Raw genomic sequence first — 19,479 nt, forward strand, 5'->3', positions numbered from 1 at the left:
AATCAAGAGTTGTAAAGAGCATCATGTTAATCAACTGTGGCACTTCACAAACATGATGATTCATAATGTGCTGCAGACAGCATTATGATCTTCAAATTGCTTCAGACATTTAGCTCACAGAATAAGGAGCCATACAGCTCATTTCTTCCTGTCCAATGATTTGCTTAAAATGGGAAACATGCATTTTGTAAGTATATCTGTTGGTGACTGAACGGGATTTAGCACAGAATGAGCTGGGGCTGGCTCTAATTTGATTAGTCGGGGAGGTGTGGAGAGGTGTTCATGCTGAGAAAAGTTAAATGTGAGGTTAATTCAGGATAAATCAAAAGCAACGGGGTGGTCTCCCTCGTGGAGGGCTGCAGTGTCAAAAAACTCATTGCCAGCCAAAGGGTGACGGGATCATCAGATACTTTAACCTGCCTCGATGTCTTCATTTCTGAATACAAAACAACTCAACACACTCAAGCTAAGAGCCACATAAACGAGGGTTACTTGCTCGGTTACTTTTCCCTTTATATTCCTTTTCATCCCTTTATCAAAATCAAGCATAATTCAATGCAATGGTTAAATAAATTAAACAGATTTGAGAAAAGCTTTCCCCATAACCTTCTACAACACCTTCACCTCTTGGTTGTGGACTTCTCGTGGTGCAAAGGGTGAAAGCGTGTGGAAAACTTTTGAGCAAGCTGAGTGATATTCTTTATAATCAGTTTACGGTTATCTTGACCGGTGAAGGTCTAAATTTCTCCCTTGGCCGTACATCATAATAAACAATGTCTCAGATGACAGTGCAGCTCTCCAGGAAAGAGTTGAGGTGAAAGAACCCTCCCATCATGCCAAAACGTTTGCCAGCCTTGACGCTCTGAGGCAGCACGCTGCTCAGTTTTAATGGTTCAAGGATTAGAAGATTAGAAAGGCTGCATAGCAAGGGTGGAGGACGACACGTAAACATATTGGGATGACTCTCATACTCTGCCCCGTTCCTTACTTTAGACACCTGTCCATGTGTCAATGCTGTGGATCTCAAAAAAGTTATATGCAAGTCTTAAATCTAATTTGAATATGTGAAATCCAAACTGTAATGATAATAACAATAATCACTGACACGTTAGCATAGTTTTAGCTTCAAATTAATGACTGCAGAATGTCCCGCCTTGAGGTTGTTTTTTTTTAATCAATCAAATTGCATGGATAATTGATATGTATTGCATTAATATTTCACTCTCAGGGGGAGGGGGATGTGCCAAATAAACTAGTCTCTGCTAACTGTATCTAAATCAATGAATCGGTTTAGTTTTATACAGCCTGGGGTGGTGGAAAGTTGAAATTGGACCTTTGAGAATATGCAAAACAAATATTCTCCTCATATCATGGACAATAATTAGCACCTACACATTACCTGCAAATAAGTGATAGATCATCTTTGGACAGCTCACTGCAACATTTGAGTGGTTAGGCATCTCATCATTTTGTCTCTTGCCAATCACCCCAGGAAACAACATAGAATTATTGAAAGATGAAAAAAACATAGAAGGTCACTCACTTAGCGTTTCCAGAGGCAGGCTTCTTCCGTCGGAACATGTTAAGGAAGCTGTTAGTTCCACATTGAGCAGACTTGCCATCTCCGACGTGCATTCGCACCACGTCGGATGTGGTGAAGGCGCTTCGGACGTTCCTCTCCGGTTTGGCAATGATAATGTACATCTTGGGGGTGAACATGCATCCCAGTGCCACAGTTACACTCAGGCTGACAGAGAAGGATGTGGTGATGATCTTGTAGTTGGAGCCAAAATAGATGGGAACAAAGGCCAACCATATGATACAGGTAGTGTACATTGTGAAGGCAATGTATTTAGCCTCATTAAAATTAGCTGGGACGTTCCGCGTCTTGAAGGCATAGTAGGTGCAGCTCATGATCAGTAGACCGTTGTAGCCCAGTGGTGCCACCATGCCCACGTTGCTGGTATTACAGATGATGTAGACCTCACGTATGCTTGGGTACGACTTGATGGGCTCTGGGGGTTCCAGAATGATGAGTGTGATCTCCAGAGTTAGCTGCACACTGATGAGCATAAAGGCGATGACCACCTGGGCCCAGGCGCTCATGAAACGAGGCTTTTTGGTGCAGATCTTCTTCTTGCTGCCCGCCAAAATGCGGGCAATACGATTTGTCTTGGTCACCAGGGCAGAGTAGCACATGGCAGATGAGAGGCCCACGAGGAGACGCTGCAAGTAGCAGGAGACTACAGTGGGATGGGCGATCAATGTGAACGGACAGATGTAGCCGAGGAAGATCCCTGCCAAGATGATATAACAGAGTTCCTTACTGGAGGACTTAACCACAGGTGTATCACGGTACTGGATGAAAACAAAGGTGACAAAGGAGGTGATTAGGATGCCCACACAGGAGAAGGCCACTGCGACCATGGACTCCACATCCGCCCAGTCGAGGTACTTCAGAGGCAGCGGCTGGCAGACTGAGAAAGAGCAGAGGAAATGTCAGGTACATTTTTCTGTTGGTGCTGTAGCACATTTTTGTGTGTGAATAAAAATGTACATTAGACCAGAGAAAAGAAGACATGAGCAGACAGCAGGTAGGAGAAGGAGAGCAGCGCAGCGTTGGAGACACAAGGGAAGACAGGTCTGTAGTAGACCTCAGTCTTCCAAGATGGAACTAATTTGCATGTGTCATCACACACATCCCAAAGCTCTGTCAGATCTCTCCTTCATTTTAATGTCACGCCGAATGTGTGCGTGCAAACACGTGGTGTCAACTCATGATGCAATAGTTGCATACTTGTTATCCAAAACATGCAGAAGAAGTTTGCAGTGCTTAATGGGAGAAAACTGACATCCTTAGATTTCCCCAGCTTAACACTCCATAAATTACATGCTGCTGCTGCTAATAGCATTACAGTCACTGCCATCACTGGCGAGGCTGTGCACACAGAAACCCACTTCTGGTCCGCGTACTAACTCCCCTACATGTCAAATCATGAGAAATCTGAAATTCTAATTTGCATGTCACCTTAAGGGAAGCTTGGGTGTTTTTAAATGTGATAGGTGATTAATGTGAATATTGAGGCGCAAACTATTCATTACACTGAAGCAGGGCTGCCCCCAGAGAGTGGAAGATTTGATTTGACTCATCAATTTAAGACTCCATTTCTAGTTTATTTATTGTCAGTCAGTGTGCACTGTTCATTTGACCGCATTTTGATCCTCAGGAGAGGCTGCAGAGTGAGAGCTCCTCGCTTTCATGCTGGGAAAACTCATTCCACTAAATCAAGTCGTGCTGTATTTTCTGGCTGAAGATGTCTGTGACAGGTACAGGCAGCTGCAGACCTGAACTCTGGGTGAGTGTGATTAAGGTAGCTGCCTGGTTAGGCTCTGAGATAATGTTATCTTCTGCCTTCTGCTTAGAAGGTGTGAATTTACAGCTCACAGCAGCCTGGCTCTTGTTGTCCAATCTGCTGTCCGGAAAAAAATGTTGATGCACGTTTCCGACCTATCGTTGGTGTAGTTGGCACACACTCACAGCTCAGAGGGATGGCTTGGCTTGTTTTCTATATTGTGTGAACCTTGAGGTCAGCCTGAACGTCCCTACCGAACCCAATAATCTGACAGTTGACTAAAGCATTGCTTTAATAGTCTATACTGAAAAAGGAATTAATCATCAAATATTCGTATAACGGCCAAATCCGATTCAACTGGAAAAAAAATCTAGTTGGGCACAGCGCTACCATGAAAAGCATTGTAAAATCACACTTAGACAGTGCAGAAAACTCTTGCCTGTTTTCTTTTGACCAACCAACATCGCCCTAGCTTACCAGCTGACCGAGAAGAGTGGCATTCCTCAAATCCTTATTATCTAATCTCAGAGGACCTTTGAATAATCCAGAAACAAAGCTCACTCTTTTGTCAAATGCCACCCCTCCACCGAGTTTGGTGCAAATCAGTGTAATACTTCTTGAGTAGCACATACATTCTGACACTAGAATTGCACTCAGTAAAGTGCAGACCACCTCCACCGAGGTCAAGGTCAAAAAACAAACACCAGACCATCGGATGAAAGAAAATACAAATTCATAGTAAAAGATCCAGCTCTACCCCACAATCAGTTGGGCCCGTGCCCTGTCCCTGCGCCAGGTTTTGGTGCAAATCATTACTCTTTGCACAATTCTGATGACAGGTGACTATTTGAGGTGAAAACATAACCTCCTCGGTGAAGGTAATAAAGATTTTATTTTTTTTAAATCCTGCACTACATGAGCATGTAATTAAACATACGGACAGTGCAACCTCACTCTGTGAATAGCATACCGACTCTCTCTATTAGTAATCTCCAGATAGGGACGTGTAATAAGGGTGAGCTGAGAGTTTCTTCCTCAACAAACTGCCGAACTGTCTCCCCAGGCCTCTCGTGGCAGTAATAGGATTTTACACCTGGGAAACCCGAGAGCTCCTCTCAACTCAATAAATCACTGTCAAAACAACCACTGGGTCACAACAAGGCGAAGGGCGGCGGGTAAGAGGGAAGTGAGCAGTGTCACTTTTGGGAGAGTATAGCGTGGAGGTTTGGAGAGCTAAAGAGGGCAGGGTCAGAGGACCTGGATGATGAAAAGCATCGGCAAAAGGAGGTGTCAGGGTGTGAAGTATGAAGAGGCTTGGTGGGGGGGAGGACGAGAGTGTCAGTGAGACTGTTGTTGAAAGATATAAATGTTCTGACAAGAGAGTGGGCACAGCAGCAAACACATGAAATGGGAAAATAGTTAGTGTTTGTTGATTCAGGGACAGAAAATGACGAGGACTGGATGAACATTTGTTTATGAAAGCATAATTGGATTCCTCCCTCCTACCTGCCAGTTCATCGTCGGGCCACCATCCCAGCTCACACGCCTTGCAGGTAAACTCATCCTGGACGTACTCATTGTCCTTGCACGTGGTGCAGATCCAGCAGCAGCTCACCTCGCCCTTCCTAATCACCTGCACGCAGAGAGGCGAGACATCAGCGACGAGGGGTCACGGACATCTCAGTCACCAGTCACAACACCGATCAAACCACGGCAAGACGCACATCCCACCCAGAGCATCATAAAAAAGTAATCAGCATCAAGGGGATGACAGAGATGAGGATTTGTTGATGCAGTTTTTTTCTTTTCTTCTTGAGCCCCAGACACGCTGTTTATAAAACAGGGCCAGTTGCATTTCCACTCCGCGCCCAGAGAAGCTGTTACCCTGCACTGTGATATGTAAAGCAGGGTGATAAGTAGGGCAGGAAACAAAGCAGATAGAGGGGGGGGGAGCGCGAGCAGCCAGGAGAGAGGATGCACCCTCCCTCAGGGCGACTTAGTGTATAGCTAGACTGAAAACAATTGGCCCCAGATGAAGCAAATCAGGCCATCTCTACAAACTGGGCTTAATACCAGATTTTATTACAAGCTGTTCCCAACTGGGCTCGTTTTTCAGCCAGGTAGGCTGAATGGCAAAGGAAGTCATTTGTACACCTCGTGCAAACATAAACTTTGTGTGTGATGCAACACAGAATTTTTCCAGAAATGTCCCTGTTGGTGTGAACGTGTCTGACTCTGTTTTCATCACACGTTAAAGGCGAACCCCCGGAAAAAAATCTGGACACAATTTTCAAAAGCGTTTATGTCTGGAAACGTTTTAAGACAACTTTCTTCATCGAGGGCAAATGTGTTCCTCTTGTGTTGAAATTATTGGAAATGACAAAAGTGTGAAACTGGTTGTGTGTGCATGCCCGAGTTTAATTAGCTGTGCTGGTATTTATTTAAATAAACAGTGTTAGCAAGTGTTGAATAAACAGCTCTAAAATTGTTTTGAACAATTTCTCCAAAGTCACACTGCAGATTCTCCACTGTTAATGTCTATTGATTTTTCAGACCCCGGCCTCCCCAGACTAAATTAACCCCGTCAGAGTGGATTCGACCCTGAAGAATTGGCTCTAAGGAGGATTTGAATTCCTACTTTGATCTGTCCTTTGGAGCACGGCTCACTGCAGACTGAGCGGACCATGTCGCTGCTGTTCAGCCACAGCTTGCTGTCGTCGATGCTCAAGATGCCCTCATGCCAGGAGCCCACATTTATATAGTCAAAGCGATCCTCACCCACACCCTGTAGATTCATGATGTCATACCTAGGTGGACAGAGGGAGAGAGACAGGGAACCATAGTGAGTGGAGCTAAGCTAAGATATGGGACAAAGTAGAATAGAGTAAAGTTATAGATCATAGGAGAGAGAGAGGAAGAGGCAGAGATGGAGGATGGGGGGAGGGCGAGAGTGACAGGTAATTTAATGATAACAATTCAGCAGCTTAGCAAATCGTTTTCTTTTTCTCATCCAAAGTCAAACAGTTTACAACCTTGTTAGTGTGACAACAAGAGCTCATGCCAGTGCAAACTGTAACCTCATTTTTGTCTGTACTGAACCAGGATGTGCTCCACCTGACCTCTGGTCGACGGAGGAATGACATGGTCGTGTTCTCAGACTGTCAAATGCTGTCTGTCGGACTGAAGAGAGATGAAAGTGGCCGCCACGGCAGACAATCCACTGAATCTGTTCCAGTCCGAACCAATTACATCCTTTCTGGCTCAAGATTGGCGCACACGTGCGTGCGTGTGTGCGTGTGTGCGTGTGTGCGTGTGTGTGTGCGTGTGTGTGTGTTTGTGTGTGTGTACGTGTGCTAATGAGTGGGTGAGTGTGAGAAGAAGAGAGAAATTCACAGATTATGCCAAAGATGAAAATACGACTCTCTGTTTCCATTTTACTACATTGCACTACAGTCTTACCACCTTCTTCATCATCTTACCTTCCTGGGGTGTCTCCGTTTTCATCAAAATAAATATCCTCCCCTGAGACTCCTCCGAAGGACGTCTTCAAGAGGTAGTCCAGCAACTTGCTGCCGTCAATAGGGTCCATGGCCTCACAGAGACCCGTCTGTCCCGGGCACAACTCCTGGTGCATGTCATGGAGGCCATGAGCCATGGCATAGACGGCATTGATGACAAAGCCCATCTTACTGTCCTGAACATAGTTTTCATGCAGACTTTCATTTCCTGTCGGGGAACAAAAAGAAGAGGGCGTCAAATGGTTAGTGTGGTGTCTTGTGTTGTGTTCCGTGGGAATAAAGTGCTGCAAAACAAAAATAAAATATACCGTGCATGATAAAAAAAAATTGAACCAGACAGTGAGAAATTATTGCAAAAACAGAATCATCTTATGGAGCAAAACATTTTTTAGCATACGGGGAAATCACGGAAAGAGGCCCAAAGCTTACGAGGAAACAGATAACAACCGTTGTCTGGGAAAATCCCAGGACTCGGGATGCCAAGTTGTACTTGACATCAGCCATCTAAAGGCATTGTCCCACACTCAAACCTCAGTGTTTTGGAGGATCTGAATAAAACTACTACTAAACTATTTTAAAAAATCTGCACCCATCCCAATATTCAAGACTGAATTTACCTTTCTGTTTGCCTTAGACAGTGCATTTAAAGAACTTTTTTTGTGTGTCTATGACTTCAACATGCATTTGTAGAAGAAACAAAGGCAGAAAACACCTTTCCAGGTGTTCCAGGGGTTTGGGTGAACAGTGTGTGCTCAGCGAGCCATTCCTTTGTGCAAGGGCAAGGACAATTCCTTCTTATTCCTCATACAGTGTTGACAAGCTTAGAGTTTGACTGATGCAATCCTCACTTGACTGAGAGCCCGAGTTTGCCAGGATGAAGACCCATTCGCTTAAGGCAAAGATTTAAGATATCACAGAGGAGCGTCGTATTTAGCAAAGCATCAGTCAAAATCTACCGGTATTGGAGAAGTCAAATGTTTACAGGAGTGCAGGTGCAATTCTGATATAAGTAATCCTTACAGTGGTGGCTACAAAAAATGCACTTACCACCTTGAAGGTCTACGGAATAAAAGGTGAAAGTGTAACACAAAGAAGGTTACAAAGCGACTGTGACTGTACTGCTCCGACGACGCAGCAGTCACCACAAACCACAAATTGATCTTTATAAATTGAAAGCATGCGGAGCAATTCGCTTTAATGGAATTGTGATCGCAGTGTTCATTTGACTACTTTCTCTACTTTTGATTGGATTTGTTTGTGAGTCGTTTCTGAATTGGGATTTTTTTTCGCTGTTGACAAGTCAAGAACTCAATTTACCGTGGTCACCTTTTTTGAGAGCAGAGGGAGAGAATATCCAGGGTGGAAAACAAAGGGGGAAAAAAAATACAGTTTCTGTTATTATTCAATTTTGCACTTCCCCTCATTGAGAACTAAATGGAAGAATAGAGGGTGATGCGTGAGGGCACTGCATTAGAAAAAAACAAAACTCTTTTCCCTATTAATTTGTTACAAAATGATATTTCTCATTGACAAACTACAAAAATAGGAATTTCTCTGCTGCCACCCACCGGAGCAGACTTTCTTGTAGTTCTTGTTCTCCTGCGGATGACCAGGCAGGCGGCACTGGAAACGGTACTGCCAGAACTCAGCAAACCAGGGGTTCCTGGTGTTGGTGTCCAGACGCAGCTTCAGGTAGTAGTCATCGAAGGTCTTGACCACCTCTGATTGCAGCTTCATGGTGATTCCTCCCTCCGCTTCATGCTCGTAACCCTCGACAACCTCGTCGCGGTCCGCCCATCCATCACTGCAGGAAGCGAGAGAGAAGAAGAAGAAGAAGCTATAATGTAACGACTGCAGCTGGGAACAGTGAGAGACCATAAAAAAAGATTTGAGTGACACTAAAATATTGTCATAATTTAGAAAGTGAGGAGCTGCCACACAGTGACGATACCCTGAGCTTGTCATTGTCATGAGTCTTTTATTTTGTAATATTGTATACTATAAATTACCTTTAGTTACCGATTGAGACAAGCCCATGTATATGTGAAAATATGAGTAATTCAAATGGAGGGGAAATTTAATACGCAATTAAAATACATAAATCTTAAATCATTTTGTGAGATGGGCTTAGCTTGTACCGGCAAACAACTGAACTCATATAATGAAACAAAGGCGGAACCTAATGGAACAAACTACATCGTCCGACCAAGAGTATTTTAAATTTACAGAAAGATTTTGAAAGTGATTCGTGTTCGGATGGGGACTAATGGACTCATTTTACAGCAGCAAAACATGATGTCAGAACAACATGCCAATGTGTTATTTTCTTTGAAATAATGAAATTCCACTACAAGAAGGTAGACTGCCGCCTTTGTAGAGTGCTAAATTAGCATGGCAGCACTGGTTGGAGGCTTATCTCAAGTCCACTGCAACGACACTCAATTTCAACAATAGTGCCTCAACCGTAATTGTAGGCTTTACACAATCCCTTCGGCTTTGCTTGTTTGTTTGCTTGTGTAACCTTCTGTGTGAGAAATTCTACCCCACCCAGCTAATTTGGACGCGCCGCTGCCCAGTGGGCTCTAAGAGAAATGGAAAACACCAGAAACTAGGACACTGAAAAACAAATTAACAGATAAACAGCACTGCCCCGAGCACAGCTCTTTCTCTAAATCCGAGCCAGTTTTCCGGCTCCATTTTACTCTCCGAGTCTCCCTGACTTGGATGTGGGCTGCGGGCTGCTGCCTTGAAATACCTGTGCTATTGACAGCTACACTCCAATTAGGTGCCGTATGACTCACCGTGGAATCAATTACCTCACATTCCTGGGATGTTCTGGGTGATGGATAAGGGCATGTGTGGGTTTCTATGCACGTGCGTGTGTGTGTGTGTGTGTGTGCAGGTCAAAGTCTCTGACCTTTATGTCCACAATTAACAAGAGCCAAGAAAAGGAGACATTTGTCCAAATTGGTGAGAATGTAAGGAGGACACTCTAAAACCGGTGATTGAAGCTGTACAGACGTCCTCAAGCTGAAGGCCTTGTAGATTGATATATAAAGTGTGCGTATATATATATATATATATATATAGTCGTCAGGAGGCAGAAGGACTGGAAATTTCCTGAAAATACATTCCTCAGTCTCCAATTGACCCTGAGATCTCTCTCTCTGATTCTGTCTTATCCATACCAGTAATGACATGTCAGTCCTAAATCACTGGTTCATACTGAGGACGTCAATCAATGTATTTTTCATCTTTCTTTGAAATGGTGACAAATGTGTAATATTATTATCTCAAAAAGGCTGAGTAGTAGTTTCCTAAAACAGCAGGGCACAACACACAAGCATGCATTAAGACACTAAGACAAAATAAAAGCAGTATGTTCCCCCAAGATCACAACTCTCTCCATATCGTTTGTCTTATTCCTTGGGTATGGGGATATCCGCCTGTTATGTCTGTTATGCAAGGATATTGGCTGTATATCTATAAAGAACAATTTAACTGACTCATTCTTTTCACTGTCGTAATTGAGTTTAGTCAGAAACACGTGAATTTCATCCGTCCCAGTCACATGTTGTCCATTCACTCCAAGTGAATACAGTCTCTGTCCCCTCCTCTCTCTCTCCTCTCTCTCAGTGCAGATAGACACACACACACACACACACACACACGCACTGACGTGTGTGTTTATCATGAATGCACCTTACCTAACAGAGTAACTGCATTTAATGAGGTCTATTCAATACAACTCAGTGTTTAACGTATTTGTTTTTATAGAATAATGTAAAACATATTGGTTATTAGATAAAGAGAGAGAGAAGCTGAGAGAGAGAGAGGGGGGTGGGTGTGGGGGGGTGAAGTGCTGTTCAACGCTCTACATGAATAATGCACAAGCCATTGAAGACAAGCGAGACTGTTTCTCACAGTGGAGTTTGTGATGGAGCAAAATGACATTCTCTCTCCCCTCGCTCTCCTCCACTCGGTCTGGCAGGACTCCGAACAGCTCATCAAAACTCTCGGATCACCAGCGGGACAGCCTAATGGGACACAATCTGATTTAATGTCACCTCAATGTTCACACTGCGTATTGGTGGGCCCGTTATTACGCATCCTGACTCAGATGGACCGGAGGAACACCTGTTTAAGCGGAGTAAGGAGTCAATACTGCTCAAGGATGTTATCAGTTTTTGCAGTCGTTGCTCTGAAGACAGACTCGGCGCCGGGTGTGGGTGTGAAGGAGCACGTACCCGAGATGATTACATCTTAACAGTAACTGATGACATTAGAGAGTTTTGTGATGTAAGGCAATCTAAGTGCTTTTGGGAAAATTTTAAAATAAAGAAGAGTTGCCTTTCAGCCACCACTAGGAGAGCATTATTTGCCAGAGCCTTTCTAAAGCTACGTTTATGATTATGTTTTGAATAAGGCAACAAAAACACGGGTAAGGTAAATGACTAGTATTTCAAATGTTGTAAGACCGGTGTAGTAAAAACATTTCCGGGATAATGTAAGAACTCTGCAGATTTGCGAGTGCACATCCACAGACGGAGTTAAAGTTTGATTTGGGACACATTGAAACCAAACAAGTAAAACCCAGAAGACAGAGGCTAAACTCAATTTCATTCCCCTCTTACCCTCAACTTTCCAAATGCATTTTATGATCCGTTATAGTCTGTGCTTATCTCTGCAAATACAATCGGCAGCCTGCTTTCCCTTTGAAGCCACGTGCTTAATAATAGGATGCATGGATCTCAATGATTTAGAGACTTGATGATGTGTGTCTTTGTTTAGAGGAGTGCGACATGCCATCAGCTGGAAAATTTATAGAGTAGTATACAACAGTGAGTAGACTGAGAGCTCCCCCGACTCTCGGATGTTCTAGTTCCCGTTTGATAGCACATTTGTATATTTATGAAGCCATGAATTAATTGGCAGGGCAGAAATTTAATCACATGCGCCGTTTCCCCTGGAGGATGAATGGGTTACTTTCAAAAAAACGAAGAGGAAAGTGAGGATAGGGCAGTCAAGAGTTTCCTAATTGCATTATACGAGTGTTAAAGTAAAAGTTCAGGCAGTTATTGGGATTTTTTTTTTTTTATCTGTCTGTCATTCGCAAATCACAAGGACACAAACTTTTGTCAAGATTGGATTTGTACAACTACCACTTTCTTTCTTTTGCTCTTTTTCTCTTTCAACTTTTCATTTCAACTCCCTTCACTGGCTAACATTTCACAGTTTCAAACGTAGCACATGGCATGAAGGTGTTAGAACCGTCTCAAGGTGGTGGACGGTGTGTCCCTGTGCTAAACATATTGTAGCCGATATCTCATTAGTATTGTTGTTATGCCAACAAAAACAGTAAAACCCTCACTTTAAATTTGCCAAGCTGCTTCACAGAGGAACGGCAATTCTCTCAACTCTCTCTCTCTCTCTCCCTTCTTCATATTCTCCAATTATCCTCTATTTCTCTTACATCTCTGCGGAGTTAGAGCGAGAGTAGCGGTGGCTTGTTCGTAACTCGGCAGCAGCAGCAGGACTCTCTTGAGGTGACACAGAGGGCCGCGGGTGAGCCGGGGAGCCTTTAAAAGCCCATCCAGGCTGCTTTTACTTATTCATCATGCCCCAGTTTGAGTTGGGGGATCAGTCTCCTCTACGCTGACAGGGAACGCTGCTGGGAGAAAATCCTTTTTGCTTTTTTTTACTACCAAGGGATGCCAATTCACTACTAAACCCCGTGGCAAAGTCTTTCCATTGAACGTCAGCTGTAGCAGTGACTGATACATGACAGGATCTTATCATCGGTAGGTCAATTTAATGTAAAAGCATTAAGTCAGGCTTGAGAGAGCACTGCTACTGAAGATTTTCCGTATTTTCAAAAATGCTTACATGGTCCATTTAGTTTCTTATTATTACAATGATAACTACAATAACCATGTCTCAGTCAGAAGAGACAATTTAGTTTATAAAATGTCTATAAAATGTGGTAAAATGGTGAAATATGAATATGAGTGGTGGTCTGTACTCCCAAAAAAATTTAATGATGCAATGTTTTCTTCTGCAAAGTCTTTGCTAAATGCAAAGAATGTTGGGATTTTTGCATTTGAAATGGCAGAAAAAAAATTGATTGGTTATTTAAATTTAAATTACAATTTGTGGCACTGCAGTATTCTGTTGTGGCAGAAACCTGACACATCTGTGGTGCGCCTATATTGACTATCATCTGTGTATGCATGTTATATCCACACACTCTGCTCCAACGTTGGCTGTCTTCTCCACAAGGAAGCGCTTCAGCGTCTGTGAATTATGATGTGACAACTATGTCCAGATGCAAAGCCAGTGTGCTATTTTTGATCACTCTCATGTCACTCACCCAATCCCCTCGCACAAGGGAACACAAGGCATCAATTGAAAACGGAGCGATGTCCTTGACAATGTGTGGCTGCTTTCAATTAACATCAGAGGCGTGTTATAAATATTCAGATGCAGCTCATTGTGCCCCCTTTGCTTAGCGGCACACAAACAGATGCAATCACGAATCCTGAATCCAATTGACTATACTTTCCAGAGCCGTGTGTGTGTGTGTGTGTGTGTGCGAGTAGCGGAAGCAGGGCTCAATTACTGAATGAACGTCGACAGTGTGTCCCTATCTCATAATTACAATCTTCGTTACTGTTGTTACTGGGAGGAAATTTCTCAGATGTCAGCCATATTTCCTGAGAAGGGACTATTGTGCTTGGAGCCCGGCTGACAGACTGAATGACAGATCTGCAGTGGAGACGATCACACCGACTCATGTCACGGGCCCAAAAAAACAAATCTCCATGGCGACTGTAGCACAAGCAGCGCACTAGGCTTTCATTCTAGGTAAATCACACCCTGGTAACAGAAATGATCCCGGGCTTGATTCCTACGTGACTTGCCCCAGTGAACTCTTGTTAAACTTCCATGCGCTGTGCTTTAGTGCAGAGGGTCGGGACGTCGGAATCATGTCGCGCAGAGGAAAATGAAGTGAAGATGGAGGTTCAGAGTTCAACTTAACATCTCTTTTGCCTTCTTTTTTTGTCTCAGACCCTCCACACTTTCTCTCTCTCTCTTACGTTCATAACTAATGTATCAGTCGCTATACTGGAAGACTAATGAGAGAATGATGTTTCAGGAAAGTGAGCCAGACAAGAGTGTTCAGCACACTGTGGATCGTGGATATCATGACTGCAAACATCTCAAGATAATACAGAAGAGGCAAGAAGAGAATTAAAGATGATCTGAAAAACTTTCCATTAATTTGAGTCTGTATTGTTTAATTCATTTATTTCTTTTAAACTATCAAATCCATCAAATTACCGCAACAGAAATCATTTTCTGCTTTTTATTCAAATGATTGTCATAAATCTGAAAACCTATTTAAACATTCGATTCAGGAGGGATTGACTACAGCAAAACCTGGAAACAGAAAAGCAGTACATCCGCTGTTCTGGATGAAATTGATATCCATTTATTGTGGTGTTGTTGCCAGAAATGTTGCCAGTGATAAGGTCTCTTTTTTTTTCTGCTCACACCCCGCTGTTTGCCAAATTATTCGCAAGAATAAGTCAATAGGCAGAATCCCACATCCTCCTCGCTCTCCTTCCTGAGATGGGGAGGAAATGAAAGCCTGGCAGATGACGGGAAAAAAAAGGCTGCTAAACGTGTTGTGCCACAACTCTCTCCGTCTCCGTCTCTTTCTCACTGGCTCTCTCTGGCGCCCTAAACATTTCATTTATTCAAGCTCAGAGCAAAACCTGAGTCCCCTTGTTACAGGAAATTGAGTAGGTCTGCCAAATGCAGAGATGCCTGTGACACGCACAATATGGCTCCACAGCTTCCTTTGCGCCTCTCAAAAGGCTCCGTCATAACCTGCTAATGAATAGGGCCAGGACATAACAGAGGCCGAACATCCACTCTCCCGTCCCAGTGTCCGTTTTGTCAGGGGGCAAAAATGAAAAACAAAAATGGAGCGTTTAAAATGGGACCCGGACCAAGACTGCGAGCGTAAGACAGGGACAGAAATGAGCATTACATGTGGGAAAAGCAGCTTATGCAAATGATGTTTGGTAATAACAGCGTTCGAGCAGCATTAGAGGGAGAGAGAAAAACCAACGCTGCTAATTGCAGGAGCGCAAGCAGGCGGGCAAATGGGTAGGTGGGTTCACTCCATGCTGCTATTCAGGAACTCGGGTTTTGTGCTGGGGAGCAGGCAGCTGGAAGCAATGAGGAAACAATACACTGTACAATAGTTTCGAATCTGCAAAACCTACAGCTTATCAGGAAGGCTTGTGTTCCATCGCTGCTTCTTTATATTAGTGAGAGTTTTAGGGTATTTGACTCGCGCACGCACGCACGCACGCACGCACGCACGCACGCACGCACACACACACCCACCCTCATGGTGTGTATTACATTTATCTGTAGCAGTTGCTTGCTCTCCGATGGACTCTCTAAGACTTCACAGAGGCTTTAGGGAAATGTGCTAATTCATTTTGACAAGGTCTATTTGTCATGGAACTGTCGGATGTTGAATTTCCTCTTTGAAAAGACTAAATGTAATTTAGGGGGCACTAATTTCTGTAAAAAGTGCATCTCTCAATAATGACAAAACTTTTCGGTGACAATGAATTCATGGCAAATAGCTGGTCAAATCCTCTGCTGAGCTAAAGGGAACTTAAGAGGCAGGTGATGAGTCTCCTTGATGTTGTAACTGCACAAATACTGCTTAATGCACCAATACCTTTATTTGCCCATTTATCCACCCAACACCCCCAAAAATTGACTCCTATCCATCTTCAGTCTTAGAGAATTGACCCATTCTCCTCACCTGCTCATCAACCAGCTCACATAATCATTTCTGTTGTCAAAAACAGCAATCAGTAGAATGTGTTTCTTATCAAATAGAAATCACACAACAAAAAGGAACACAACAAACAGACAGACATCAATGTCTACGTGACAGGAGTGAGGCGGGTGATCCGAGTGCCAGTGGGCGGAGTGAACGTGTCGCTTGTGCACCAGCGCGTGTGCAGTTACAGAGTGATGGAGGCAGCTGATTGACAAAATAATGACTGACATCAGAGAGAGAGAGAGAGAGAGAGACAAGGGCTCCTCTGACTGACAATAGCGGTGCAGAGTGGGGGCGCAGTGTGGAAAGTGAAGCAGGGCCTGCAGGTCAGGGATGAAGTGGCTCGAGCACGCTGCCACACCTGGCCCTTGTCTGGAGAGCAGGTTAGAGCTGAGCATCTAAAATCAAAGCTCTCAAGCTCAAACCTCTCTACGTGTCTACTTGCAGTTCATGTTGCATTGTGTTTTTGGTCCGTGGTCTTCTGTGACGAGATGAGAAACCTTTTTTTTTTTAATTTTATGCCTGGTACAAGTTCACTTATGTGGTTTTGCTTGTTTGTGCCAAGTCCAACAACTCAGGGAAGTACTAAGGAGCAATGCTTTATGAAATGTAAAGTGCATAGTGATCTGCTGCACACACCTATCAGTGTCCTTACGAATTTGACCATCCCACGTGGTGCTAAAATTTAAACGCCAAGATTCTCAAATGGAATCCAAAAACATTCTTGGCGGACCGTGATGAGGGACGGATGACGGGTGATTTATGGGTGCACTGGCGCTAGTGTGGGTGCTTTGACATTTAAATTGTGGCACTGAATTGGCCAATGGAGTTGTTGAAACTCAGAGTTAATATTTTCAAGGACGTAAAACTTCTGAAAGTAAAAAAAAGTTGGACCCCGTCACCGACATTATTGCTTGTCCTATAATGACTTTAAAGCTGTGTGATGACTTACAAACGTCAACTCTTGATTTTAACCAGCATTGTAGTGAACTCATACATGATCTCATCGGACATTTAGCTCAACTTTAGCCCTTCCCTGCTTGCTACGTTTCCAGTTTTAATGTAACCATCTTTGTCTGAGTGTGTGTTCTTCTTGTTCTGTTGCTTTGTTTCATTCACTCTTTGTTTGTCTTTGTGCATTTTACATCCTTCCAACTCTCTGTGGCTCTCTGTCTGCACACACTCACAAAACACACACACTCCATGAAAGAGATTTCCTTAGAGGTACTGTAAAAGCATAAATTAAGAAAGCAAACTCCCCTTTGATGAGCTAATACCTGACTGCCAGTGTCATTCATTTGCTCAGTATATGCCAGGAAACACACACACACACACACACACACACACACACACACACACACACACACACACACACACACACACACACACACACACACACACACACACACACACACACACACACACACACACACACACACACACACACACACACACACACACACACACACACACACACACACACACACGGCTCGACATCTGTGTTGGCCCAAGACTTCCTGTTTCATTTTACACATTCTGTCTCCCTATACTTCTCTCTCTCTCTCTCTTTCTCTCTGTCTCTCTCTCTCTCCTATCTCTCTCTGTGACCCAGAAGCTTTTCTTCCGCCCATGGAGACTTCCACTAGGGCTATAAAAAGGCCCACTCTCCTATCCCATCCTATGGAGGAAAGAGAAAAGGGGAGATATGGGAATGTAACGCCAGAGTGTCATTATAATGGATAATTTAAAAGGTACTGTATGCTCTGCATCTGAGAAGAAAAGAGTGCTCCCGCCAAAGAACTTAAATATTCACTGAACATAACACATACGACATAGACAGAGGCTGGTAAGAGCGGCACTGGTCTTCCTCTTTATTTCCACCTCTGGGAGATATTATAGGAAGTGGGGAAGACATCTGAAAAGATGATGGCAAGAAACAAATCTCTTCATGCCAGCCAGCAGAGAGGTTTTCATTAGACCAGAGAGTTGTGTATATAACAAGAAACTCAACGTTTGAGCTACTACAACAAGGTATCCTAATCCACAACAAGGAGATGCTTTTTAATTTGACAACTTACAGTTTTAAAATACAAGGTTGGTGTTGGTTAAACTTTTCTTGTCAACATATCCCATGAAAATAGCAAAACCAAGTGGTACTCATGATGTTTTTGATAAACATGTCAGTGAGTTACAGAACTGCATTTTGTCTCGTCCTGTTCGTCCTGTCGGAGAATGATGGGCCAGTATTTAAGCTACACTCGTGCAGCGTTCAGCAAATCCCCAATGAATACTGCTTAGCAAGGCTACTAGCCTCTGTCATCCTGAGCTGTCTTATTAATGTTCTCCTCCTAACATACAGCTGACAACGACCGAAGACCTCATCCCTCCCTGGAATGAAGGGGGGTCAGGGGGTACTGCATGAATGAACTGAAAGTTAGCATCGGGGTTGCTGGGGCTTTTACTGACAACTGTGAATGTTCCTTGAGGCCTGTTTCCATGGGGGTAATGTGCCACCGTATAAGTGTGTGAGACGACGACTCTGCTTGCCCTTTTCTAATGACTTCGATTACCACTACAGTCAGTCACTGTCACTCAACATTGACTAACAGAGAAAGAGAGGGAAGAGGTGAAATATGAGGAGAAAGGGATGGAGTGAAAACCCGCAGAGGAGAAGTAAAATAATAAAAATTCCAAAAGCACATCGCGTTGACTCAGTATGGTCTTCGTATGTACAAATAGATGTTGTGTGTGTGTGCCTCTTTTCGATTGCTCCATGCGGAATGACTTCCAAATAAGGAAGCGCAGGGCGAGAAAGGACTATTATTTATTATTTCCTTCTCTAGTTTTGTGTCTGTGACAGAAATACCAATTATTCATTGCTTGAGAACATTTCTATTCAGTGCTACTGGTATGTGGTCTAATTCTTCTTGGTTGCCGTGGTGAGATGCACATCGGGAAAGACAACACAGCCTCTCTCAGCCTTTCAGCCTGTTAACCGATTTCTTGCCGTACAGTGAGATGCTCTCGACTGTGAATGAAAAGGTTTAAAAAAAAACAACAACAAAAAAACCCCACACAACATACCTGCCAATGAGGAGGAATTCCCCAAACACTCCCAGTCGCCTCATGGCCATCAGGAGACCTCGGACTGTCATGCCCTCGCAGAAACACACCACCACGCGGGCTTTGGGTAGACGCTCCCGCAGTTTCCTCAGAAGGCGATCAAAGTGCTTCTCCCCTGCGTTACTGTAGATCTTGTCCGAGTGGGCGATACACAGGCCTTCCTGAGAGGCCAGCTCCTTGAAGGCCTCCATGCCGCTCTCCCCATAGTTTCCTATGGGTGATGAGAAGAAAAAAAAAACTGTTATTAACTAAGCAGAATTCCGCCAGAAAAAAAGAATTCCTGTTCTTGCTGGAATTAAACAATTAAATCTTTTTCTTGTGTAATGAGTTTTCCCTGTCTGGTAATCCCATTTCATAAAATAAGCCTTTGTGGATGACACTCTGTGCTGTGATAAATTCACAAATTCTGACATGTGGGGTATTACTTTCAGATTGTACATGAAATAATCAATAATTTGGAAACAACAGCCAACAACAGGAACAAATCACATACCTTGTTACGTGTGAACACATATTGACACTGTTAAATAGCATGAGAAATGTCTCTCCGCCGTACATTTCTAATTATTCCACTGATGGACAATCAGTGGTTACCCCCCCCCCCCCCCCATCC

The 19,479-nt window shown here is 43.6% G+C and overlaps 1 protein-coding gene across 5 annotated transcripts in view; it reads right to left on the bottom strand.

Moving 5' to 3' along the window:
• grm1a (glutamate receptor, metabotropic 1a) overlaps window positions 1-19,479 on the bottom strand; it is a 30,029-nt gene that overhangs the window by 2,685 nt on the left and 7,865 nt on the right. For 4 of the 5 annotated variants that reach the window (XM_035616706.2, XM_035616705.2, XM_035616704.2 and 1 more), the window contains 8 exons: window positions 18,828-19,077; window positions 8,440-8,675; window positions 8,189-8,197; window positions 7,919-7,930; window positions 6,833-7,079; window positions 5,992-6,160; window positions 4,860-4,986; window positions 1,544-2,477 (listed from right to left, as the gene is read on the bottom strand). In XM_035616706.2, the coding sequence (XP_035472599.2) occupies window positions 1,544-2,477; window positions 4,860-4,986; window positions 5,992-6,160; window positions 6,833-7,079; window positions 7,919-7,930; window positions 8,189-8,197; window positions 8,440-8,675; window positions 18,828-19,077 (1,984 nt within the window). The remainder of the gene's footprint in view (window positions 1-1,543; window positions 2,478-4,859; window positions 4,987-5,991; window positions 6,161-6,832; window positions 7,080-7,918; window positions 7,931-8,188; window positions 8,198-8,439; window positions 8,676-18,827; window positions 19,078-19,479) is intronic. The other variant, XM_035616707.2, reaches the window with a different exon arrangement.

The sequence above is a fragment of the Scophthalmus maximus genome, chromosome 18 (assembly GCF_022379125.1).
Source record: "Scophthalmus maximus strain ysfricsl-2021 chromosome 18, ASM2237912v1, whole genome shotgun sequence".
NCBI lineage: Eukaryota > Metazoa > Chordata > Actinopteri > Pleuronectiformes > Scophthalmidae > Scophthalmus > Scophthalmus maximus.